The sequence below is a fragment of the Rhinopithecus roxellana genome, chromosome 3 (assembly GCF_007565055.1).
Source record: "Rhinopithecus roxellana isolate Shanxi Qingling chromosome 3, ASM756505v1, whole genome shotgun sequence".
In the NCBI taxonomy this organism is placed as follows: Eukaryota; Metazoa; Chordata; class Mammalia; order Primates; family Cercopithecidae; genus Rhinopithecus; species Rhinopithecus roxellana.
In genome coordinates, this window is record NC_044551.1 from 57,903,661 (window position 1) to 57,930,774 (window position 27,114).

The 27,114-nt window shown below is 34.9% G+C and overlaps 2 protein-coding genes across 4 annotated transcripts in view; one reads left to right on the top strand and one right to left on the bottom strand.

Moving 5' to 3' along the window:
• The window catches only part of SHISAL2B (shisa like 2B), a 28,190-nt gene extending 19,911 nt beyond the window's left edge, over positions 1–8,279 (top strand). The window contains exon 3 of one of the 2 annotated variants that reach the window (XR_004056398.1): positions 1,829–2,030. Coding sequence is in view for 1 of the 2 variants with exons in the window: in XM_010368235.2 (XP_010366537.1) it covers positions 1,829–1,962 (134 nt within the window). In the remaining variant the exon portion in view is untranslated. Of the gene's footprint in view, positions 1–1,828 lie in introns of both variants that reach the window. The other variant, XM_010368235.2, reaches the window with a different exon arrangement.
• The window catches only part of SREK1IP1 (SREK1 interacting protein 1), a 51,405-nt gene continuing 26,378 nt past the window's right edge, over positions 2,088–27,114 (bottom strand). Inside the window, exons 3-6 of one of the 2 annotated variants that reach the window (XR_004056399.1) lie at positions 26,221–26,364; positions 12,026–12,098; positions 7,929–8,520; positions 2,088–7,819 (exon numbers count right to left, since the gene is read on the bottom strand). Coding sequence is in view for 1 of the 2 variants with exons in the window: in XM_010368246.2 (XP_010366548.1) it covers positions 8,331–8,520; positions 12,026–12,098; positions 26,221–26,364 (407 nt within the window). In the remaining variant the exon portion in view is untranslated. Of the gene's footprint in view, positions 8,521–12,025; positions 12,099–26,220; positions 26,365–27,114 lie in introns of both variants that reach the window. The other variant, XM_010368246.2, reaches the window with a different exon arrangement.

Below are 27,114 nucleotides of genomic sequence, written 5' to 3' on the forward strand. Positions count from 1 at the left end.
GACGGGGTTTCACCGTATTAGCCAGGGTGGTCTCGATCTCCTGACCTTGTGATCCGCCCGTCTCGGCCTCCCAAAGTGCTGGGATTACAGGCTTGAGCCACCGCGCCCGGCCAGCTATTTTATCTTTTCTGTCACTTTCTTCACTCACTAAAAGGTGTTAATGTCCTACATGCTGATATGTAAGATCTTTACGTATTAGACATGCATCATTTGCTCTAAATATTTTTTGCTAGTTGGTTTTCAGTCTTGTCTTTTGCTACCCAGTTTTAAAGTTTTCTGTCTTATCCTTTAATTCATTAATACACTCAACTAATATTTATTGAACAACTATGTGCAAGGCATTTTTATAGACACATCATTAATGAACAAAATAGTCAAAAATTTCTTGGAATGTGGTACTTAAATTTTAGTGAGGGAAGACAGACAATAACTGATAAGCATGATAAATAGGTAAATTATATTAGTTAATAAGTGCTTCAGGGGAAAAATGGAGGGCAGAAGGGGTTGGTGATGGGGATATGGAGGCTGCAATTTTAAATAATGCTTTAGGTAGGTCTTATTGAGAAGATGACTTTTGAGGAAGGACTTGGAAAAAAGAGTTATTGTGCAGATTATCTGGAAGAAGAGCATAGTAGACAGAGTAAATAGTCAGTGCAAAAGTCCCAAGGGCTGGAACATGCCTGAAATGTTTAATCAAAGAGGTTGGAGTGAACCAAAGAATGAAGTAGAAAAAGATGAAGTCAGAGAGGTTAATGGTGTGTGTATGAAATCATGTAGGCTACTGTATAAGACTTGGGTGAATGGAGGGTTCTGGGCAGAGGGCATGATTCAACTTAGTTTTTAAAGAATAGCTCTTTGAATGTTGTGCTGAAAACAGAATAGTGGTAGCAGTGAAGACGGTGAGAAGTGGTCTGATTCTGGATGTATTTTAAAAGTATAGTCAACAAGGATTTCTGATGGATTGGATGTAGGGTGAGAGAAAATAGAGGCATCAAGGACCAGAGGTTTTGGCCACTGGACTGTGGATTTAGCAACATGGAGGTAATTAGTAATGGCAAGGTAGCAGAGAGTAAAAAAGAATGGTGCCCTGGAAGCCAAGGAAAGAACTGGATCAACTGCTGCTAAGAAATCAAATAAGATGAGAATGAACTGGACTGTGCATTTAGCGACATGGAGGTCATTAGTAATGTCTGTGATTTCTTCCACTGTTCTTTACATATTTATGTTATTTTCTATTGGTGAAATGATACATTAGTTATTTCTAGTCATTCAACTTTCCTAACACTATTCATTGAATAATCCATTTCTTTACTGTGTTTGTTTAGTCCTAACTTTCGATCAGCAAAGATCCATATTCCTTTACCTTTGCTCATTTTGGACTCATATTTATATGGAGTGCAACTGTGCCCTTTTAATAAACCACATCTAAATCAGTTATAATGGCAAAGCCTTAAGGTTGTGCAAGTTATTATGATTGGCTTTAATGTAGTTCATGCATAGGAGAGGGACAATCACACTTTTGTTAAGTCACTCAGAAATTGTTACCTTCTTATCGAATGTGTATTTTCCTCATGGAAGCATGGAGGAAAAAGGAAAGCATGGAAATCAATTTTTTTGTTTCTGTTATTATTTCCCTTATTTGACTCTCAGAAAGAAATACTCAAAAACCACTTCAAAATAACTCAATTCTCACTCATACACATAACATTTTCAGGATATCATATTTTCAATATTGCTACAAAAATTATTTTTAAGTGCACATTTTTATAAGTGAAACTCGATGTCATAATTTCAAATAATTATTTCATTTTGTTTTGTGTATCTGCAGGCAAGTCAAATGAAAAAACCAAAGCCCTCAATTCAAATGCAGCATCAAATGCAACGAATGAAACATACTATGAAGCTGATGATATAATTCAAGAAAAAACAATGGATGCAACACAAATCCACATTGCTTATTAACTAAAAATTCTGTGTTTTAAATGCTTACTGAAGAGATGGGGCAATAAAAATAAAGCATGCATTTGAAATAGTTTGTAATATTGCTTTTCAAAAATTCGTCACTCACAAAGCAAGACACAGCTGCATTTTTGATCATTCAGTTACTTTATTAAACACACATTAAGGTTTTATTGGTTTTCCTTTGTATAAATTTACTTTTATTTGCTAATTAAGATGTTTCTGTATCACATGAGATTATGCTAATTATTCAGGATAAATTAAAGAATTTATCAATAACAAGATAAGCAATTCTATCTCAGTGAAGAACAATGAGAAGTTTATGTCACATTACCAGCATTTCTCAGCTTTTTGATAATAACAGGCAGTTATTTTTATGAGATGGTACTGGATAGGTAAATATCAGGGGGAACTGTCTTATAAACCAGAAGTGACTTGTTCTTAAGTCTCTTAGAAGTCACCCTATGTCTTAGATTTTTCTAGGCACAAACAATATATTCAGTAACAAAAAAATCACAATGTATAATCTGTACAATAAATATTTTGTTTCAAGAGATAAGCGTAACAAAAAATCCTTTGCTGATATATTTCCTAAATAATCTGTATAATGAAATATACAAAACAAATGAGTTCTCTGGTTCCACCTAATGCTATCATGTTAATACCACCTAGAAATCTAGAAATAAAACTAATTTCTGCAAATTATAATTTTTAAAGATTTTAATTCATAAGTGTGTTTTCTATTATAACACAGACCCGGTTTTGTAATAGAATTCATCAGAAAAAAAAAAAAGGGAATTATTTTAAGTGGCTCTACTGAGCATATCTACTATGTCCTGTGAAGTTTTTGTAGTCAGAAAACTAGCATTTCAGACGAGATCTGGCACATTTAGGGTGGCATGGCCATAGCCAAAAACTAGCATTTCAAAATGTGCTGAATACAGCTTCTCTGGTCTGATACATAGAAAAGAATGCCTTATTTTTCTTGGGCATGCAAAGCTCAGGGTTGCAAACATTTTGTCATTAGCCTGTCAAAATTTCTACCAAGAACTATGGTTATCTTCTAGACCAGAACTGTCCAGAGAGGTTTCTGAGATGATGGAAATGTTCTTCCTATATCTGCACTAATAATGGTAGCCACCAGTCACATGTGGCTACTGAGCACTTAAAATGTGGCTAATGCAACAGAAAAAATAAAATTTTTCATTTATTTGATTAATTTAAATAACCCCATGTGGCTATATTGGCCCCATAGTTCCAGATCACTATTGCAACATCCTACTGCCAGAGTTGAACTTCACATTCAAAAAGACAATTTTGCCGATGTTTAAATATTAAAATTGCTTAAAGTATATGTTAAGTTTGAAAATTAAGACACTTCCATTATAAAAATGACATTTTACATGGTCATAAAAGCAAATAATTTTCACTTATTTTGTGAAAGTTCATAAAGCTTTTATGGGTGCTTCTTGATCTTTGATACAACTTTGATTTTAAAGTATCCCAGAAAATTTGCTATCTTGATATACAGTAATTTAATATTACCATATTGTCTCAGGTGAAAATCTAGGTTGAGAAAAATTTAGTTAAGGCACTGGTACCATTCTACTTTTGTTGCTCAAGGGCAAGAACTATAAATGGCACAAGAAGCAGGAAAGAGACAGAGCTAGCAAAACGCTCACTGCCCCAGCTCCTCCCAACTTGTGCAAAAGGCATAGTGGGGCCAGGCATGACTGGACGCATCATGGGTTGTGCTCTAGGAGAGGTACCCCAATTCTCTGCTGCTCTACCTATTTTTAGAAGAGTTAGGAGGCGATATTGAGGTCAGAAGACTCCGGTCTTTGCAACTAGGATTATTGTCACACTGGCATAAGAAAACTACTGTTCTTGGGCGCCCAATGTCCAGGAAGTTTTGGTCTCAGCACTAGGATCAGCTGGAGTCCTTGAAGCACTCCCTGCTGAGCTAGCTTAAAACTAGGTTACCTGAGGTAGAACCAAAGGGCTCATCCAGTGTACCAACTGGTATGTCTCTCTGTAACTCTGAAGCAGTTGTGCTTCACAGGTTAAGCCAAATTTCAAAAGCAAGGGGCCTTATTAAATTACAGCACATTTTGTACACTGAAAAATATTCTAAATGATTTAGACCTAACAAATACTAAAATAGTGATAGAATTTAAGCCAATACAATTAAGAACAAAACACATCTCAAAGTATGTACATGTACATATAACTCTGGGGATGGGTCTAATAAGGAATACAGTAGCTTTATGTGTTTTTAGATGATTTAGGTTACTGTGTAATTTTTGGAAATAATAATGAGACCGTAGAAAGAAATGTGAGTCTAATAATAGAGCCTAAAATAATCAAATTATATTTTACATGGCCTTCTAATGAAAGCAATTTCATTTTTAAAAAATGATGGGATTAATCGGATTATGAAACTGATAAAACCAAACCCCAATAAAAGTCATTTCCTTCCTTAAAATCTTTTTTTTCTTTTTTTTTTTTTTGAGACAGAGTCTCACTCTGTCATCCAGGCTGAAGTACAGTGGTGTGATCTCAGCTTACTGCAACTTCCGCCTCCCGGGTTCGAGCAATTCTCCTGCCTCAGATTCCAGAGTAGCTGGGAGTACAGGCACCTGTCACCAGGTCTGGCTAATTTTTGTATTTTTAGTAGAGACAGGGTTTCGCCAAGTTGGCCAGGCTAGTCTTGAACTCCTGACCTCAGTTGATCTGCCCACCTCGGCCTCCCAAAGTGCTGGGATTACAGGTGTGACGCACTGCGCCTGGCCCCCCTTAAAACTCTTTAATGATGTCGCATTGCTTACAGATTAAGTTCAAGCTCCCAAACATGGAATACACGACCCCTTCCTCTTGTTCCTAAGAACTTAAAATGGTATTCTCAATTCTTACCACTTCCTGCCTCACCTATGATACACCAGCAACACCAGATTGCTTGTAATTCTTGACAAACACCTAACACAGCTTGTTCTACCTCAGGTGTTTCTTCATAGCACCCAATCTGTCAATAACTGCCATAACCTTCATTCTTATCCTTAATCAAAGTGCAATTCAGTCACTACTTTCTCTAGGTAGCCTCTTCTAATTTCTCTAGACTAGGTTAGGTACCACTCTGAGTTTCTATAAACTCATGTCAATTACTGCACTAATTATATAACAGTATATGCTCTAGTGTTTCTTCTACCAACTACAGTGTGAAGTCCTTCAGGAAGGCAAATATGTCTTACTTATCTCTGTATCCCCAGTACTTAGCACAGCGTTTGCCATGTTAGGTACTCAATAAATATTTGTTGAAGAAAGGATTCAATGGCATTTTAATCAACATTATTAACAACTCTTCAGCCTAGTTTACTCTGAAGGCAAACTAGGGTTATATACTTTTAGATAGAGTTGTAAATACAAACATATAGTTGTTTTACTTCTCATTTATTGTTGTTTTGACCTCAGACAACCAAAGATGTCAATGGAGCTGTATATTAAGTATGAAGAAAGAGGGACACCTCTGAGAAATACCAGCCAACATATGATATGCAAAAAAATAAAAGGGGAAATTGTGTGGGGAGGTCCATCAATCCAAAAATAATGGCCATAAAGTGCCAGATAATCTAGTTCCAGATGCAAACCTAAATACAAAATTCCATCTGCATCTGGTGAAAATGACATGCATTAGGTTGTAAGAATATGAACCAAATATTATCTGCTTGAAGAAGCTGAACGTGTTTAACTGTTATATTAATAAATTCAACCTTTACTATTATAGAATGCTAGCTGTTTATAATAATTTTTAAAATGAATACTGCTTGAATTTTAAAATATTGATAATTATATATATTAAAACTAGAAGTGATTTCAGAGATAATCTGGTACAATATTTTATAGATGAAAGACATCAAGGCCCAGGGAAACTAAGTGACTTTGTTCAAGATCATACAGGTAGTTAGAATGAACAGACTGTTTTACTGCTAATTCAGTTTTCCTTCTCGTACATACTGCCTGGGAGGGAATTTCATTAATTTTCTTCTAAAATGTATTCATGAGATTTACATCCAATCTCAATAATATCATTTTAGAAGAAAATTACTTCAGTAAAAATAAATTTTTATTCAAATGAGATATTTCATAAACTATGCTAAAATTATAGGAAATTTACTTAGGAATACCAAGATAATTTCTGGGGGGAATATTACTGATCATTAAAATATTTTAATTTGCATACTACATTAGTTAATGAGGACTGACTTTTACTCTTCTCAATCATTCAGAAACCTAAGGAGCCAATTTATAATCTCTACAATTAACAGTAATAAAACTTACAAATAACTCAATTAACTATTTCACTACAATTACTATCATTTTTAACTATCTTAATGGAATGAGGTCATTGCCTTTGCAGCATCTTCTAATCATTTTTTAATATTTCATTTTACTATTATTTTTTCAAGGCTAGTCAAGTCAAGCAGTGGGAGTGGAGAAACACCACCGAACTTGGGTCAGCCTCGTTTTTAAAAAAGCTTTATATTAAAAACCGATTTTTAAAATCTTGATAATTGAAGAACTGTATTTTCAAAAAATTAGCAGCAAAGGCAAAACAAAACCCTAAAAACCTACTGGCTCTGTATTTTTCTCCCAGTTACTGACTGACCTATTTAAACAAAAGCATTTCCTTTTGAGAGGCCCAAAAGACTAAATTAGGTTATGGAAAGGCTGAAAGAGTGAGAGCTGTCATGGCTGCAATGCTATTATAGAAGAGGGCTGTGGATACAGCTTCCCTAGAATTTAAGCATGGGTAAGCATATGTTAAGAGGAGTTATAAGGCTCCCTGAGTCTTACTGAGGGTACCCACATTGGGTGCCGGGTGAAAGAAGAATCAATAAACCTTTCTAGCCTGTGAGGTTAAGTATACTTAGCTGATTTCATTATCACGAATTTACCTGCAGCCATATCTGTAGGTAATCAATTTGAAAATTTCTACATGCACCATAGTGAGGTATTTGCAATCTTTGGTGCTGTGCCATGATATTGGTTGACGTTTGATGCTTTTATAACATAAGCATTTACTTTTTAGGGCATAAGGGATACCTAAGTATTGAGCAAAGTAATGCTGATCAATGTGAAAACAGAAATTTAAAAAACATATCTACTAATATGTATTTGAAAATGCTTACCCATATAAAATTTCCATTATTATATAAAGGCTTTCATGATGCAACTCCCTGGCTCTTAAATTTTAAAAAGTACAGAATAAAATTCTTAATTCTTTTTTTGACACTGCTCTTGAGGTTGCCACTATAAAGGAAAAAAGAGAAACACCCCAAACTGCTCATTTACGAAAACGTAAGTTCAGTATGAAATTTGCTTTAAAACTACAAATTATGTCTGACAAAATAAATATATATGCTCACATTTATAAAATTTTCCACATTACTCACAGGAACAAGCTTCACAAAATTTACATACTGAATACAATAAAAATCAGTTCTAATAAAGATTTAGCTATCTTCCTAAATAAAAATTTCTGTGTTTGAGGTATCACTGTAAGACATGCCAATATGGCACATTTGTAAAACAACCCAGGAGTCTATCCTAAAAATCCTGACCAACTCAGCATCATCTCTGCAGACTTACTAACAGGCTGAACTAATCTCTTTATACAAGAAAGAAATATTTTAATTATTACAAAAACAAAGGAGGCAGGTACTAGAAATTCTGCATTTCGTAGAACAGTGAAACTTTGTTAGAGATATTTTCACGATCATCTTCCTGCAGACACCATTCATTTAAAAAGTCCTAGTCAAGACCATTAAGCAGCTGCACCTTCTATGACGTTGAAAAAAAATCCCTAGAGATTTAAAAAAAACGAAGAATTTCACTATCTTTAAAAGATAATATATTTTAGTATATAAAGCTATTAAATTTCTGTGTGTCAAGAGCAAAACATTACCCCTTACCTAACTTCATGATTGGAAGGTGGACACCTGAATCAGCAATACTCATTAGCTGCTAGGTAGATGACCCGTGTTGACTGCAGTAAAGCCATTTTACAATCAACTTGTGAAGTAATAACACTAGCCAAACACACAGAGACACAAATAGCAAAAACGATGTGTTTAGTATACACAAATAGCTATACTTGGGGCATGGCTATCAAGTAACAAGACTGATTTATTACTTTGCAGTCATAGCACATTAAAAATATATTGCCAGAGGGATAATGGTCCCACATACGAAAAATGTCTATAGGGAAAAGGCTGTGATTTATTGCAAAGCACAATATATAGCAAATTCCAAGGAAGGGCAAACACGTTTTAAAAACAAATATTTAAATTTAATGGCTTAAGCCAAAGTCTCAGTTACTTTCTGGAGAATTCAGAACTATTAGGGGTAGAAGACTGCTTTTCCTTTTTTCTCTTCTTTTTTTCCTTTTTGTGATGTTTCCCTTTTTTTGATTTGCTCTTTTTTTCTTTTTTCTTTTCTTTCTTCTGATATTTTTGTTTCTTTTGTTTTGAAGTGTCCTCTTCAGTGGAACTGGATGAGTAAGACCTATGGATAATAAAACACACTGACTGAGAATTGCATTTATGACTGATAGATGAATTTAAGTGGGATTTGAACTGCCTTAAATTCTTCTTGAAGTAAGGTAGTGAGTATAAACATAAACTTAAAATATGCTTATATATTTGCATTCCCTTAAAACGCTGAATTTAGAATTTGTGCTGCTTGGTCACAGAAACTAACAAAACTAGTATCTCTATTCCACTCAATTTTAGTAATGAGTTTTAAATTCAGTAAGGATGAAATTATTTTTCTGTGACTTTTGGTTTTTCATGCAGTTATACCATTCAAAATCCTAAAATGCAAACAAAGGGGCATTCACCAAGCCTTATTATATTCACTTGTGTATATAATAACTTAGCATATTTTCTTAAAACTGCCTCAGAAGTTGCAATTCTCTATTTTAAAGGGCTATAATTGTGCGTTCATAGGAATGAATTAAAGCTGAAAGTTAGCAAAATAAAATTCTGCTGATTTTTCAAGTACTGGGTCCGTCTAGATGGAGAGTGATACACATGAATACTTGCATTACAAAATAATTTTCATTAGTTACAAAAGGACGCTTTTATGCTAGATATAAATGAAAAAGGATGGGTTATCATTATGCGTTTGAAAAATATTACTTTAATACTAAATTGGAAAAATTGGTTGGATTCCTTCCTCTAATACTAAAAAAAAAAAAAAAAAGAAAAGAAAAAGAACAGAAAACACTATCTTTCAAGATCTTACGTAAAGAGATGTGCAACATTCTACCTATACTCAAACTCAAAATATGAGTGACAAGACAGAAACTGAGTGAATTTAAAATGTAAAAAAAGGTACCTGAAGAGTTAGTTTAGTGATCTAAATATTAGGAGTTAAAACTCAAACTAAGAAAACCTGAGACGGACACAAAGGAGGTGCCAATGTAAATTCAGGACACTACAGGGGTCCAAGGCTATCTAGTGTCTGTATAGTGTATGAATTCCTTGACTGCCTTCCTCCTTTAGTGACTCCGAGTTTTCCCTTATTTTTGTAATGTTGTGTTCCTTTTTCCTCCTTGTTTGTCTACTTACTCAGACTTCCGACCATCTGTTAAAGCTTATTTTCTCACGTATTCTCCTGCTCCCTTGCCTCTTCTGTTCTGCTATTCTCGAATCTTGTCTACTTTCCTGTTTTAAAGACCCTGCTTGACTTGACCTCTGGATTCTGACTAAAGCTTCTTCCCTGCCTGCACTTTTTTCTTTAGCTTTTTGGTCCCAAAGTTTTTTTTTTCTTTTTTTTTTGAGACAGAGTTTCACTCTTGTTGCACAGGCTGGAGTGTAATAGCGTGATCTGAGCTCACTGCAGCCTCCACGCCCCCAAGTTCAAGTGATCCTCCTGCCTCAGCCTCCCAAGTAGCTGGGATTACAGGCACCAACACCACCATGCCCAACTATTTTTTTTTTTTTTTTTTTGTATTTTTAGTAGAGATGGGGTTTCACTGTGTTGGCCAGACTGGTCTCAAACTCCAGACCTCAGGTGATTGACCCGCCTTGGCCTCCCAAAGTGCTGGGATTACAGGAGTGAGCCACCGTGCCTAGCCTGAAGTCTCAATTTTAAGACAAAATTTTAGGCTGTGGCATAGCAACACGTTCAGGTGGCACTATCTCTGCTAAGTGTGCACAGAAAAGTTAATTTAATTTCAGGTTTGTGATGCTCAAGGTAAACAGGCCCAAATAAATAATCCGTTACTATAAAAGAAATATTTGGGAGGCCGAGGCAGGTGTATCACAAGGTCAGGAGATTGAGACCATCCTGGCTAACACAGTGAAACTTCGTCTCTACTAAAAATACAAAAAAATTAACCGGGCGTGGTGGCAGGTGCCGGTAGTCCCAGCTATTCGGGAGGCTGAGGCAGAAGAATGGCATGAACCCGGGAGGTGGAGCTTGCAGTGAGCTGAGATCACGCCACTGGACTCCAGCCTGGGCGACAGAGCAAGACTCCGTTTCAAAAAAAAGAAAAAGAAAAGAAATATACAGATGTACCTCAACTTACGATGGGGTTACGCCCTGATAAATCTATCTGAAGCTGAAAATACACAAAATACACCTACCCTACTGAACATTATAGCTTAACCTGGCTGCCCTTAAATATTCTCAGAACACTTACATTAGCCTCTAGTTGGGCAAAATCATCTAACACAAAGCCTATTTTTATAATAAAGCATTGAATATCTCATGTAATTTATTGAATACTGTCCTGAAAGTGAAAAATAGAATGGCTCTATGGTTACTTAAGTATATTTCTACTGCACCATCATAAAGTTGAAAGATCATACCGAACCACAAAAATTGGGAACTATCTGTATTAGAATTTGGAAGACTATTAGATAATCTCATTTCCTATAAGCAATCCATCTTGCTGTGCTGGAACACATGAGTTAATAATACATGAACAGAAAACCCTGAGCTCTACATTCCTATTTGTTTCTATATTAAAGATTATTAGTTAACTCCTAACACTTGAAAGTGAGCTAATTTTCCAATTTATAAGATACCTGAAATATTAAAATACATGTATTAAATGCTCTATAAAAACTACGAAGTGGCAGCCCCTGGTTTCTAGAACCTATTCTGTATGAGAACTGGGTCTAAACTAGAATTATGGTTCAGTGCTTTTAAAACATGCCTGTATGTGCAAATTTATGCTAGTATGAATGAAACTGCACTCATTAACAAGAGAAATGGCCACTTACTACTTTCAATAGTTTCTTTAACCAGTTAGTTTTTAAAAGAGTTAATAGTAAAAATGCACAGGTGGCTGAAGACTGGAAGGAAGTTATGATGCTAACAATTCCTTCAGGTCTTTCACAACCCTCATCAGCCATCATTCATATACATATATATATATATGAACTTGTCATGCTAAATATATATAAATATAAATACAACTGTGTGTGAATGTAGGTGCATATATATAATTATATATACATATATATTTTTTTTTGTAGGGGGGTGCGGGCGGCAGACAGGGTCTTGCTGTGTTGCCCAGGCTGGAGAATCTCCTGGGCTCAAGCAATCCTTCCACCTCAGCCTTCCATGTAGCTGGGAACACAGGTACATGCCATCACACTTGGATATTTTTTTTTTCCTTTTGCAGAGATGAGGTCTCACTATGTTGCCCAAGCCTGTCTCAAACTCCTGGGCTCAAGCCATTCTCCTGCCTTGACCTCTCAAAGTGCTGGGATTAAAGGCATGAGCCATCGCACCTGGACAGCATGACAAGTTCTATTAAATTCTATTAATAAGTTAATTTATTAGCCATGGTAATATTACAAGAATACAAATATTTTTGTCAACTTCATGTACATGAAGACAAAATATAAAGAGTTTAAACTTAAGCTCAATGAAAAGCTTAGTTGTTGAAGAAAAAATATTAAATTAACCGTATCATACGTAAAAAATAAAATTTCATAATCCATCCTAGACTCATAGGTCTGCTTTGTTTTTTAAAATGCTGTTAAAAAAATACCTTTTCCTTTTTTTTTTCAATTTGACTTTTTCTTTGCTTTTTTCTTTTTTCTTTTCCTCTTCTTCATTTATTCCTGGGAGGTGAGAAGAAAAAAATCCAGTCATCATGAGTCTATATATTAATATGGCATATATATATATGTTAAAATTTTAGCTGTTGGTGAATTTCACTGGTTAGGATATTGTACTTCTTTTGTAATAATTTTTCTCTTTCTTAATTATCTTTATCCATTAAAAAACTCATAAAAGTATTAAATGCTTTTTATAAACATTTCAAATACTAAGTCCATCAAGTAAAAAAATGCAAGTATCCCACCTCTAATTCCCATAGGACGTCAATGCCAGTGGTTTGATGGGTACTGTTTGAGCCTTAAAAAGCAGAACAGTACAACAGTGCACAGTTTTAAAATTTTCTTCTGCAACAAAATTAGGATCATGCAATATGTATTATTCTCTAACTTGTTTTTTAAATACACTATTTGGTGTGTATTCTTCTAGGCATTCTTTTTACAAAACCAAACACACACACATTTACTCATACACACACATTTACTCATATACACACATTTACTCATACACACATAGTTGCATGTAAGTTCCAAGTATTTTTTTGCCTTTGAAAAACGTACTGTCACATATATTTTGCAGCTTATTTTTTTCGCTTAACATAGCAGATATTTACCTTTGTCATTAAACATATATCAATATCATTATTAAACACAGAATAGTGCTCCCATGAGCCATAATTTATCAATTTCTACTTTCATTGTTAGAAACAATAAGCAATGGAAATCTTTTACATATAAGAAGTATTTCTGGGTGACAGAACTTGTTTACGTTTATTTAAAGAAAGAGCAGGCCGGGCGCAGTGGCTCACGCCTGTAATCCCAGCACTTTAGGAGGTGAGGTGGGCAGATCACGAGGTCAGAAGTTCGAGACTAGGCTGGACAACATGATGAAACCCCACTTCTACTAAAAATTCAAAAAATTAGCCAGGTGTGGTGGCAGGAGCCTGTAATCCCAGCTACTCAGGAGGCTAAGGCAGGAGAATTGCTTGAACCCGGGAGGCAGAGGTTGCAGTCAGCCAAGACCAAGCCACTGCACTCCAACTTGGGCAAAAGTGTGAGACTTAGCCTCAAAAAAACAAAACAAAACAAAACAAAACAAAAAAACAAAAAAACAGCAATACATTCAATTTTACTTTAATAAAAGAATATTAAAGTAAAATTCAAGAAACAGCTTTTCTACAAGAAAGATTATTTCCCAAAAGAGCTGTCTAAAGAAAAAAGACTATAAAAAACTAAGAGTTTGGAGCTATTCTTCTTCTTCTTTTTTTTTTTTTTTGAGATAGAATCTGCTTTTTTTTTTTTTTTTTTTGAGATAGAATCTGGCTCTGTCACCCAGGCTGGAGTGCAGTGGCATGACCTCAGCTCACTGCAAGTTCCAACTCCTGGATTCATGCCATTCTCCTGCCTCAGCCTCCTGAGTAGCTGGGACTACAGGCAACCACCACCAGGCCCAGCTAATTTTATGTACTTTTAGTAGAGACAGGGTTTTCACCATATTAACCAGGATGGTCTTGATCTCTTGACCTCATGATCTGCCCGCCTTGGCCTCCCAAAGTGCTGGGATTACAGGCTTGAGCTACCATGCCTGGCTGTAAACATTTAAAAATATCTGTGTATATATATGTATATATTCCAAATCTATATATTTTCTAATTATAAAAGCAATGTATGTTCAAGGTAGAGACTTTATAGGTTTCAGAAAAAATGTATAAATAAGAGAATTAAAGTTTTGCTGTTAGGATCTCCTTTTAGTAGCCAGGAAGCCTTGGGGTTATTTGGCAAGGTAGAGAATAGAGATCAGTTTGTCTCATAAAATCCTAGGAGATTTTTATTGACCACACTTTATTCAACAAATATTTACTAAATGCTTATGTGTCAGGTACTGTGCTATGTACTGGGTCTTTGCTGTGCATGGTCCTTGCCCACAGGGAACTTATAGTTAAGTGGTGAGAAAGAAAATGAACAGGTAAAGATAGCATTCTAAGTGAAGAGCAAGGATAGTGCATGTCAGGAAGAGGAAATCGGTTCTAGAAACTAACAAGAGGTTGTTGCAGATAGAAGGCGAGGGGCAACTATGAATAAGAATGAACACGAATGAGAACAGATGAACAATAAATCATAAATACATGTAGAGTACTTTGAAATGAGAGGCCAGAGAGGTAAGCAGGAACTTGCTTATTCAAGACCATGAAGGCAGCAGTAAGGATTTTACATTCTAAGTGAGATGGACTGTGTGATCGGCAGTCTTCCATGGTAAATGAATTGGAAAGGGCTAGAAAAGGCAGGGGAATAATAAAGTAACTGGAGTAATGCAGGCCAGAGATAGTGGTGTCCTGAATAAAGGCAGTGGAGGTGGTGGTATGTGTGTGGGAAGGATGATGGAACGAAAGGAATCAAGGATGACCACCAGGATTTTAGCAGTGCAACTGATTAAAATGTGGATTGGTGGGAAGTGGGTAGGAGACTGAAGGACAACTGTGGGTGGGGAGTGAAGACTTCAATTGTAGACATTTGAGATCTAAAAGACCTGTTTGACATCCAAGTAGGTAACTGAAGTAGGCAGTTTGTATGTGATTCTGAAGTTTAGAGATTAGTCTGGACACACACACTGATCAGCTTACAGATGGTATTTAAAACTATGGGGAATAAATAAAATCATTTAGTTAGAGAATGATGAGAAAAAAATACAGGGAGTAAAGCCCAGGAAGATCATCTGCATCTTGAGGAACTCCAACATTTATGGGCTGAGAAGAGCAGGAAGAAGAGCTATCAAAAAGACTGACAAAGAAGGGCCACAGGGTTGGAAGAATACCAGAACCAAGAAGTAGGAACCTTAAAGAAGAGAGGGGCCACCTATCAGATAGTACCTAAAGGCCAAGTAGAATGTGGATAGAAAAATGTCAAATAGATTTGGCAAAAAGTAATTAAAGTCCTTGACAAGTAGACTGAAAAACAACTGGAAATAAAAAGGTGGAGAAAGTAAGAATAAATAACTTTTTTGAGAAGTTTAGCTAGAAAGCAGCAGAGAAATGGGATGTTAGCTAGAGGGATGCAAAGGATCTAGGGAAGAACGATGGGAAAAACAAGAAAAAAATTGATGCTGATTGAAATGATGATGTAGAGAGGGGATAACTGAAGAAATAAAATTCTTGAAGAAAAAGATTCATAGCAATTATGGTAGGACACGCCTTTGAAAGGAGGGACAGTCTTTCCATTTTAACTGAAGGAAAGAAAAGAAAAATGGATATATATGCAAATTTGTGGATTAAGTAATTGGAAGCTAAGATGCTCTCATCTGGAGTCTTCTATTTTGTCAATGAAAGAGGGAGTCATTAGCCGAAGGAGGAAGGGAGAAGTGGGAAGTCTGAAGAGTGGGGGAAAGGTACAAAATAAGTATGGAGAGTGCACTTGCAAAAATAAATGCAAGCTGATATTAGGGATCATGAATTTATAAAAACACAAGTCTGCCTCTTTACCTTTGCACTGCTGTAAGGAGATCAGCATGGAGAAGGCAAAGAGAGGATCATCCATATTTGGGGTCTTGCTACATAAGGGTAAAAGATAAAGAAAGGAGTAAGGCAGTTACTGATATTTGCAAAAGAATAATTATGATAATGTATGATGGAATCTAAGCTAGATAAGGGGAAGACTAACTGAATGAAAGTGGTGGGTCAATAGCCTGAGGGTCTTTACATTAAATAAACTGGAAAGATAAGAACTTGGCGTAAAAAGCTTAGAGTATATGACATTAGTTTTGGAGGCTGAGAACAAGGTCCAGGGTGCAATCATGGAAATGTGTGGCTGAGGTGAAGAGACAGAAAAGATCATTTTCAATGATAAGGTCCAGAAGATGAGCTAGGGTGTTGGCAAGTAATTCACAGGTCATCTGAGAAAGTCTCTAAGAACAATGAGAGGACTCGAGATGAAAAATAAGACAATTGAGAGTTTGAGGGTGGAGAATCGTGTGAGACCCAGAGTTTGAAACCAGCCTGGTCAACATAGTGACACCATGTCTTTATAAAAGAAAAAAAAAATAGCAGGCATGGTGGCATATGCCTGTAGTCTCAGCTACACTGGAGGCTGAGGCGGAGGATTGCTTGGGCCCAGGAGTTTGAGGCTGCAGTGATTCATGAAGCCACGATGGTGTTACTACACTCCAGCCTAGACAACAGAGTGGGACTTTGTCTCAAAAAAAAAAAAAAAAAAAAAAGAAAGGAGTCTTCAAATAATCGTGAGGAATGGCCTGAAGTAGATATATGAAGACAATAAAAATGGGAAGAAGCAGGAAAGCCAAATGACAGGAGCCTCAAAAGGGCATTTTGCTAAGACAATATGTTTATGATGTCTTGAACATATAAAAAATGTGAGTTATTAAAGACAATCAGTGGGAAGTATGTAGTTTACAGAACTAAAAATGTAATTAAGAAAAGGAAAAAAAAAAATGGCCAGAGCAAAGATAATATGTATTAAGGAGGAAAGCAGTCTTGAAATTCCAAGAACTATTTTTAATGTCTTCCAGCTCTCAGTTATCTCTTCCTTTCTGGAGGTGGCACTGGCCACCTCTTTCCTGAGTGCTATCAGCTAAGGTGTCAATGGTTGGCATACTAAGTTGGAAAAAATGATTAAAGGCAAAGTGAAGAAAAACAGGATGGGGGAAATAAGGCATTTTTTAAAAAAATCACATCCAATGACAATGTACATCTGGAGACTTAGAAATTGTACAAATAAGTACTATAGGTTACTTATCTCTATTTCTAGTATCCAGGATTTTGTCAGTTATGCCAACAGCTTTTTAGAAAACTGGTCAATGCCATTTGTCCTGAAACACTTCTCTCCATTATGACAGAAGTACTAAAACAATGCAAGTGATGAAATGCTGGGAGAGATTCTATACTATTTAAGCAGAATGAATAATATGATTTTTGAAGCTCACCTATTTCAATTACATGAAATACTTGGAAATGACAAAACACTCTATCAGCTCAGGTTCCTATTTGCAAATGACATGACAATTTACACTGATATTCCCAAGGAGTCTCAAAAAATCTAGAATTAGTGAGTTCAGCAAGAAGAAAAAATAAACATACAAAAATCAATTCATTTTTATTAGCAACGAACATGCAGAGAACAAAATTAAAGATACAGTATCATTTATAATTTTCCAAAAAAAGTATATAAAAAGTGTATAGGACTTATATGCTGAAAACTACACAGTGCTGATTAAAGAAACCCAAGAAGTTCTAAATAAACGAAGAGACACATCATGTTCATGGATCAGAAGACTCAACAAAGTAATGACGTCCATTCTCTCCAAACTGATACACACATTTAATGCAATTCCTATTCAAAATCCTAGCAAAGCTTTCTGTAAATATAGACATGAATTTAAAATTTTTATGGACATGAAAAGGAAGTAAAATAGCTTGAACAATTTTGATGAAGAATAAAGTGGGAAGAATTGGTATCCCCATTCAAGACTAATTTTTAGCTATATTAATAAAGCTTATGTGGTATTAGCAGAGGCAAAGACACACTGATCAACAAAACAGCACAGAGAATCCAGAAACAAGCACACACAAATAGAACCAACTGATTCTTTTTGGCGGGGTGAAAAAAAAGCAAAGCAATTTAATGCAGGAAAGACAGCCTTTTTAAGAAATAGTGTTGGAACAACTGTAGGCAAAATAAATCAAGGCCTCACTGCTTACATAAAAATCAACTCAAAATTTATCATGGACTTAAATGTAAAATTAAAACCACAAAACTTTTAGCAAAAAATATATGAGCATTTTTCAGATCTATGCATAGGCAAAGAGTTCTTATATTTGACACCAAAAGTATAGTCTATAAAAGGAAAAATTGATAAACTGGACTTCATCAAAATTAAAAACTACTGCTTTGTGAAAGACCTGGTCAGAGGATAAAAAAGACAAATGCCATACTGGGAGTAAACGCTTTCAAAACAGGTATCTGAGAAAGGACTAGTGTCTAGAATGGTATAAAGAATATCAACATGTATAAAGAACATACAAAATATACACATGTACCCACATATATATATACACACACAGATATATATGTTCAGAACTCAACATTCAACAGTAATGAAAAGATGCATAACATCATTAGCCATTAGAAAAATGTAAATACAACCACAATGGGCTATAACTACACGTGTTAGAATGCTAAGCACAAAAATGCTAGTGACAAAGTCAAATGCTGGTCACTCATACGTTTCTCGTAGGGACGTAAAATGGTACAGCCACTGTAGAGTTTGACAGTTTATTAGGAAACGAAACATACAACTACCATAACAACCCGGCAATTTTACTCTGGGGCATATGTCTCATAGAAATAAAGAGTTATGTTCACCCAAATCCTGTTTATAGCAGTTTTATTAATAATAACCCCAAACTGACAATCCAGTGGATAAATACTTAAACAAACTGTAGTATATCCATAACATACACTACTATTCAGAAACAAAAAATAACGAACTATCGATATATGCAACAACCTAAGTCAGTCTGTAGAGAATTATAATTAGTGAAAAAAGCCCATCAGAAAGGATTACATACTGTAAGATTCTATTTACAAAACATTACTGAAATGACAATATTATAAAAACAGAGAGCAAAGTTTTGGTTTACAGGGTTAGGAAGGTGGTGAGGGCAAGAGAGAAATGGATATAGGTATCAAAAGACAGTATGAATGGTCGTGGTGGTGATGGAAATGTTCTGTGTAGACTGTATTAAAGACATCCTGCTTTGAAACTTAATTTTCGAAGACGTTACCATTGAGGGAAACCAGGGAAGGGACAAACAAAAGGGGTCTCTGTGTGATTTCTTACAGCTACATGTTAATCTACAATATTCTCAAAATAAAAATTTCGATTAAAAAATCAATTATCACATATGCATGGGTTTATTCTGTTCCATTGATCTATCTTTACATCGATACTACACTTTCATGATTACCTGTGGCTTTACAATAAATCTTGAAATTAGGTTGTGTTAGTTTTTCAATTTTACTAATCCTTTTGAAAGTGTTTTGGCTTTTCTAGGTTCTTTATATTTCCAATTGGCTTGTAATTTTTTTTGTTTTTATTTTTAGAGATAAGGTCTTGCTTGGCTTGTCAGTTTCTCAAATGGCCTGCTGGAATTTTGACTGTGATTGCTTTGAATTTATAGATCTGCCTGGGGAGAAGTGACATTTCTTTTAAAATTGAAACTTCCACTCAATGAATATAGCATATCTTTATTTCTTTAACTTCCCTCAACAATATTTTGTAAAATACATTTCAGTCTTGCATATCTTTTGTCAGATTTACATTCTTAGTATTTCATTTTTTATGCTATTGTAAAAGATATCTATAAAATTTTAACTTCTGATTGTTCATTGCCAGTGTACAGAAATACACTCAGTTATTAGTTCTAGAAGCTTTTTTGATAGATTTGGTAGATAGTTCTACATAGATGATCATTCCATCTGCAAAAAAAGGCAGTTTTAAACTCTTTCCTGAAATCTGGATGCCTTTATTTTTCATACCATATTGCAGTGGCTAGAATCTCCAGCAGAATGTTGAGTAGAAGTGGTATGAGTGCACATATTTGCCTTGTTTCTTATGTTATGGAAAGACTTCAGTCTTTTATCATTAAGTATGATGTAACATTTTGTTTTTTTATAGATTTTGTATGAAGTTAATAAAGTTATCTTCTATTTCTAATTGGCTCAGAATTTTTTATCAGAAGTATATGATGGACTTGCTGAATAATTTTTCTTAAAATATTGTAACAATAATATAGGTTGTTTTTAGTCTCTTAAATATCATGAATTACACTGACTTCTGAATATAAAACAAATGTATTCCTGAAATAAAACCAACTTAGTCATGATATACTTTTTGTATACTGCTAGATTCAATTTGCTAAAATTCTCTTAAGAATTTTTGCATCTGTATTAATAAGTCTCTAACTTTCTTTTCTTTTAATATCTTAATCTGGTTTTGTTATCAGGGTAATGCTGGTCTTATAAATTGAGTTGAGAAATACTCTCCTCCCTTCAATTTTTAAAAAGATTTTGTATACAAATTCTATTATTTCTCCTTTAAATGTTTTCTTGTAAGAGAAGCCACTGGGCATGAAGTTTGTTGAAGTTTTTATTTTTATTTATTTGTTTATTTATTTTTGAGATGGAGTCTCGCTCTGTCGCCCAGGCTGGGGTGCAGTGGTCGGATCTCAGCTCACTGCAAGCTCCGCCTCCTGGGTTTATGCCATTCTCCTGCCTCAGCCTCCCGAGTAGCTCTGGACTACAGGCACTTGTCACCTTGCCCGGCTAGTTTTTTGTATTTTTTTTAGTAGAAACGGGGTTTCACCGTGTTACCCAGGATGGTCTCGATCTCTTGACCTCGTGATCCACCCGTCTCGGCCTCCCAAAGTGCTGGGACGTGAGCCACCGCGCCCGGCCTGAAGTTTTTAAACTAAACATTTAACTTAAGAGATGCAGGGGTACTCTTCACATTTTAGATTTCTTATTCAAACTTTTGCTGGTTTGTATCTTTCAAGTAATTTGTCCATTTTATCTAAGTTATCCAATGTATTGGCATAAAGTTCTTTAAAATATTCTCTTCTCCGTTTTATATCCATATGATCTGTAGTGTTATCAATTCATTTCTGGTTATCAGTAATATATGCCTTTTCTCTTTTTAAAATCTCATTAGTTTGGATAGTGATTTTTCAGTTTATGGACCTTCTCAAATAACCAGTTTTTGGTTTTGTTGATTTTCTGTAGTCTTGTTTTCCATTTCATTTATTCACCTCTGATCTTTATTATTCCCTTTCTTCTGCTTACTGTGGGTTTAATTTGTTCTTTCTTCTAGTTTGTTAAGGTGGAAGTTGAAGTCATAGATTTGAGACATTTCTTCTTTTTTTCTAATACAGGTATAAGCTTGTCTCTAAGTACTTCTTTGGAGGTATACCACAAATGTGTTTTTATTTTCATTCAGTTAAAATCACCTTCTAATTCTCTTTTGCTCTTTTTTTTGTTGACCCAAGACTATTTACAATTACGTTAAATTATAAACACTTGGGAATTTTCTAAGTAGCTTTCTGCTATGGCCCAGTATCAGGTCTATCTTGATAGGTGCACTTAAAAACAAAACAAAACAAAAACAACAACAAAAAAGTGTATTTTGCTGTTGTTGGGTGAGGTGTTGCATAAATGTTAAATGGGTCAAGTTTGTTGATAGTGTTACTCAAGTCTTCCATATCCTCACAGATTTACTGTCTACTTGTGCCATTAGTCAATGAGAAAGGTGTTGAGATCTATGGCTATAATTGCAAATTTGTCTATCCATAAGAATTTTTATTTACGGTTATACCAAGATTTGTTTCAGATATTTGTTATTAGGTGCATAAACAGAATATATATATATATATACATATATATATATATATATATTTTTTTTTTTTTTGAGATGGAATCTCACTCTGTTGCTCAGGCTGGAATACAGTGGCATGACCTTGGCTCACTGCAACCTCTGCCTCCCTGGCTCAAGTGATTCTCCTGCCTGAGCCTCCTAAGTAGCTGGGATTACAGGCACATGCCACCATGCCCGGCTAATTCTTTGTATTTTTAGTAGAGATGGGGTTTCGCCATGTTGACCAGGCTGGTCTCGAACTCTTGACCTCAGGTGATCTGCCCACCTCGGCCTCCCAAAGTGCTGGGATTACAGGCGTGAGCCACCATGCCAGGCCAACACCTAGAATTTTTATGTTCTCTTGACCAAATGACCCTTTTATAATTAGGAAAAAACCTCTTTATTGCTGGCATTCTTTGCTTTGAAATCTACTTGGTCTGACATTAAAATTGTCACTTTAGCTGTCCTTTTAGTAGCTGTCCCTCTCTTTTTTTTTTTTGGAGTTATAATAATTTCAGACTACTGCAAACATGTCCCAAAAAAGTCATGAGGAACTAAGGAAATAAAACAGTAGCTATGGGAATAATTTCCTCTTCCACTTAGCAGTGATGGATAAGGAGTTTACTTTCTAGGTTTTATAGAGAAACTGGTTCTAATGAAAACAAAATATACAGAATATGGTATCCAACACCAGCAGAATACATTCTTTTCAAGCACACAGAACATTCTCCAGAACAGAGCATGTTAGGCAACAAAATAAGTCTTCACAAATTTAAGAAGACTGGAATCATATTGAGTATCTTTTCTGACCACAATCGTATGAAAATGTAAATCAGTAATGAAAGAAAAACTGGAAAATTCACAAAAATGTAGAAATTAAACCACACACACCTGACCAACTATTGGGTCAAAGAAGAAATCAAAAGAGAAATTAAAAAACAATCTTGAGATAAATGAAATTACAACACACCACAATTTATGGGATTCAGCAAAAGCAGTACTAAAAGGGAAATTTATATGATAAATGATTTTATTAAGAAAGAAGAGGGCCAAGTGAGGTGGTTCATACTGTCAAAAAAAAAAAAAAAAAAAAAAAAAAAAAAAAAAAAAGAAGGGTCTCGAAAAAACACAACCAAACATTATACCTTTAAGAAACTAGAACAAAAAAAAAAAAAACCACAATAACTGAAATAGAGACTTGAAAAACAACAGAAAAGCTCAAAGAAACTAAGAGATTTTTAATAAAAAGATAAAATTGACATATCTTTAACTAGACTAACTGAAAAAAAAACAGAGGGTCAAAATTAGAACTGAAAAAAGAGTATAAGTGATGTCACAGAAATATAAAGGGGTGTTATATAAATATATAACTATATAAGAGAATACAAGGAACATTTATATGCCAACAAGTTGGATAACTTACAAGAATACATTCCTTGAAACATAAAATGTATCAGGAGTAAATCATGAAGAAATCAAAAATAGGAACAGACCAGTAACAAGTAAGGAGATTGGGTCAGTAATCCTCCCAACAGAGAAAAGCCCAGGACTAGATGGCTTTGCTGGTGAAGCCTACCAAACATTTAAAGAGCAATTAAGCCAATTCCTCTAAAGCACTTCTAAAGAACTGGAGAGAAGAGATCACTTCCAGACTTATTTTATAAGGCTGGCATCACCCTGATACCAAAGCCAGACAAAGGTACCTTAAGAAAATAAAATTACAGACCAATACAGCTGATGAACATACATACAACAATCTTCAGCAAAATTCTAGCAAACCAAACTCAGTGGCACATTAAAAGGATCATCCACTATGATCAAGTGGGATTCATCCATGGGATACAAGGATGGCTCAATATATGCAAATCAATAAATGTGATACACCACATTAAGAAAAGGAAGGCTAAAAATCAAATGAATATTTCAGTAGATGCAGAAAGAGCATTTGACAATATCTGTGTTCATGGACTGAAAAAATATTGTTAAAATGCCTGCATTATCTAAAGCAATCTATGGATTCAATGGAATCCCTACCAAAATCCCAATGGCTCTTTTGACAGAAATATAAAACATAATCCAAAACTGTATATGGAACCACAAAAGACCCCATATAGCCAAAGCAATCTTAAGAAGAACAAAGCTATAAGCATCATACTCCTTGATTTCAAAATATATTACACAGCTATAGTAATTAAAATAGTATTGTACTGACATAAAGACAGACACATAGACTTCTAAAGAACTGGAGAGCAGAATAGGAAGAATAGAATTCTAAATTCTATTAGAAGAATAGAATTCTTCTAAAGAACTGGAGAGCAGAATAACTGGAACAGAATAGGAAGTCCAGGAATAAGCACACGCATATATGATGAACTGACCAAGAGGGGTGTTAAGAACACACAATGGGAAAAGGATGTCTTTAGCAAATGGTCTTGTGTCAAGTGTATATGCACACACAAAAGAATAAAACTGTACCTTCACCTCATGCCATATATAAAAATCAACCTAAAAAGAAGATATCTGAAAACAACTTTATTCTGTTTTCACACTTGGCTAATAATTTGGTTGAGAATATTATTCTGACTTGGATATAATTTCCCTTCCAAAATGTGAAGGCATTCCCCACATCTATTAGCTTTCAGGACTGCTTCAAAGAAGTGGAAAGTTATTCTGACTCCTGATCTTTGACTGATGACTTGTTTAATCCCTGATCCTGGAAGCCTGGATTATATTTTCCTTGTTCCCTGTGATAATGAAGTTTTATAATGGTGTGCCTTTGTGTGGGTCTATTTTTAGCTCTGTGTTTGGTACTTGTGGAACCTTTTCAATTGTAAAACTAATGTCATTCAGTTCTTGGACATTTTCTTTCTGGGACTCATTTGAGTGAAGTATTTCCTAGACTAATTGTGATATATGTCTGGCAACCAAATAGGTGAAGAGGGCTGGAAAGTTCTCAGCCTTTAACTTCCTCCCTGTTTTCAGCTATGGTTAGTGTGTCCCAGTCTAAAGAACTTATGTTTTACCCTGTCTAGAAAATAAACCTCCAGTAGTCTGCTGGGGTGATGAAGTCATCTGACTTCATAGGGGAAGGGGACTGAAGGTTTAACTCCTGCAGACTTCAAACCAATCCTCCTGTTTTTAGCCTTATATTCAGCCAGAGGCACCCAAGGATACTAATTATCATGTCTTTAGGGGATTTTAGAATATATATCGGGTTACTTCACAGCTTTCCACATTGCTAAAGAATTTGGCTTTTTCAAGAGTGTAATCAGTTATCACCCATCTGCTTTTCAGTTTCCAAAATTTTACTGCTATTCCCTCCTAACTCATTTTCTTTGCCCTTGTGAGTTGATGTCTTTAAATTTTTTTCTACATCTGTCATTTTAGTGGTATTCCAGTAGAGAACAAAACTGTGTGTATTCAATCAACTATCTTTACCCTGAAGCTGTATATACTCATATATAATATGATTCTTGTTTGCCCTCTTTGGGATTCTCTGCCTCTTTTTCCTTTTTAGCTTGTTCTAGCACCTTACATTTGACTTCTTCACTTAACTGGACATAATATGGAAAGTTTGATATTAAAAACAAAGTTTATTGTTTAATGTTCATTGATAATCTAAACTAAAATGAATTTAAAATTTATAACTCTCATTCCTTGTCTAAGATTATATTCAAACAAGTTATATTTTATTTCAGAGTGATATTTACCATATTGCATTTTGTAGTTTACAAAGTAGTTTAATTTATGGCATCACATTTTATTCCTAAAAACCCCACGGCACGGATGAGCTATTTTATACACAACGTGGGAAAGAAAGGATTAAATAATAGGTCTGCAATTCACTCTCTCTCTAGGGAGAGAGGAGGATGTACCCAGGAAAGACAGAGAGTGACCTGGAGAAATCTCTCTGAAACACACTAACAACAGATCTCCTGGAAAAAAAATAAATGATATCTGTTAGCCACAGAATCCTTATTTACATAATTATTATTTACGTCCTTTTAGTAGGATGTAACTGAGATTGCTGATGGTAAACAAACCTGGAATCTATGGATTTATGGGGTGTAGCTCCCAAGCATAAAATGCGTATGTTTCATGACCAAATCAACTTTCTTTGGTAGAAGTAATAAAGGAACTTCTTGTTAACATTGATCAGAGTGGGTTCTGAAGTAGAAAGGAAACACCTGGGGAGCTGTACTGGCATGCCCAGAACTCTCTGCTTTGCCTATGCCTCATGATCACTTGTATACTTGAAATTATTAGTGAAGCTTGATACTGGCTAACATCGCTGATCTACCTGAGCATCATTTGACAATCCAATATTTTGTGTTATCCCACAAGGCAGCCGAGCCTCAGGATGGTTAAGTGACTTGGTGAAAGTCACGTGCTAAAACAAATTGCCAAATAGGACTAGAAACCGAATCTTAAATCATACTTTTTCAGCCATTTGACACATATCCTAATGTGATGGGGAAAAAACAACAACAAAAAACATAAGCTGTGTGTCAGAAATAGACTTGCCTCCTGGATCTGTAATTGCTTAGCTGTTCAATTTTAGGCAAGAAACTTACAGTATTTAAAACTTGTTTCCTATGCAGTGGCTCTTACATAAACTATACAAGAGATCTTAGTAAGTGTAATGGAAAGCATGATATAATATGACATTTACAAACATTTCTAAAGAATGGAAAAAAAAATATTGCTTACTTTTTTCCTGTAATGCCTGCAATTTATTCAGTTCTTCATTCTCTTCATCGCTGTCTTCACTACTTGTACTGCTGACATCCAAAACTATGTCCCTTTTAGGGTCTACTCGGAGAAAATTGCGGCATTCAAAAGTCAGGTGACCAGCTAAGTGAAACAAACAAACAAAAAAATGTGAATGATAAAACTAAAGATACATTATGTATTTTTGTATGTTTTGCCACCTCATGGTAACCAATAAGTTACAATTTCAATAATATAGTGTAGAAAGCTTTAACTTTTATTCAGTTGGTAGTAGTTTGGTTATTTTTCCTATACTTTTCCATGAATGCAATACTGAGAAAGAACTTTTTCCTTTCTTCATCAGAACTCCTTATTCAATAAGCATTTTTGGGGACCACTTCTTATGGATTTCAAAGTATTGAGTTATTCTATTTCCCTTTCTAAAAATACAGTAATATCTTTAACTAAACTAAGTAAATACAAAAATACCATCATACTTGGGATTTTATATTGTATTCCTTTGCCATACCTTTTCTTTCCCAGTCTGACTAACGTACTCATGGAATTATATACCTTTCATCTAATTAAAGTTGGCATAATAATACACGAGCATTAATATAACCAAATATGCTTTACTAAAGAATACCTAAACGTTTAATTCTTGCATCATTTCCCTAAAGACTCTACCCTATAAGAAAACTACAACAGTTATCCACTTACATATATGTTTTAGAAAGTCAAATATTACAAACACTATTAAGTACAGAAAATAATATAACCAATACCTAAATACCTATCATCCATATGTTAACATTTTGTCATGCTCACTTTCAATCCATTTAAGGAAAAAGCTCACTCGCATGCCTGTGCACACACACGCACACAGCTGGAGAG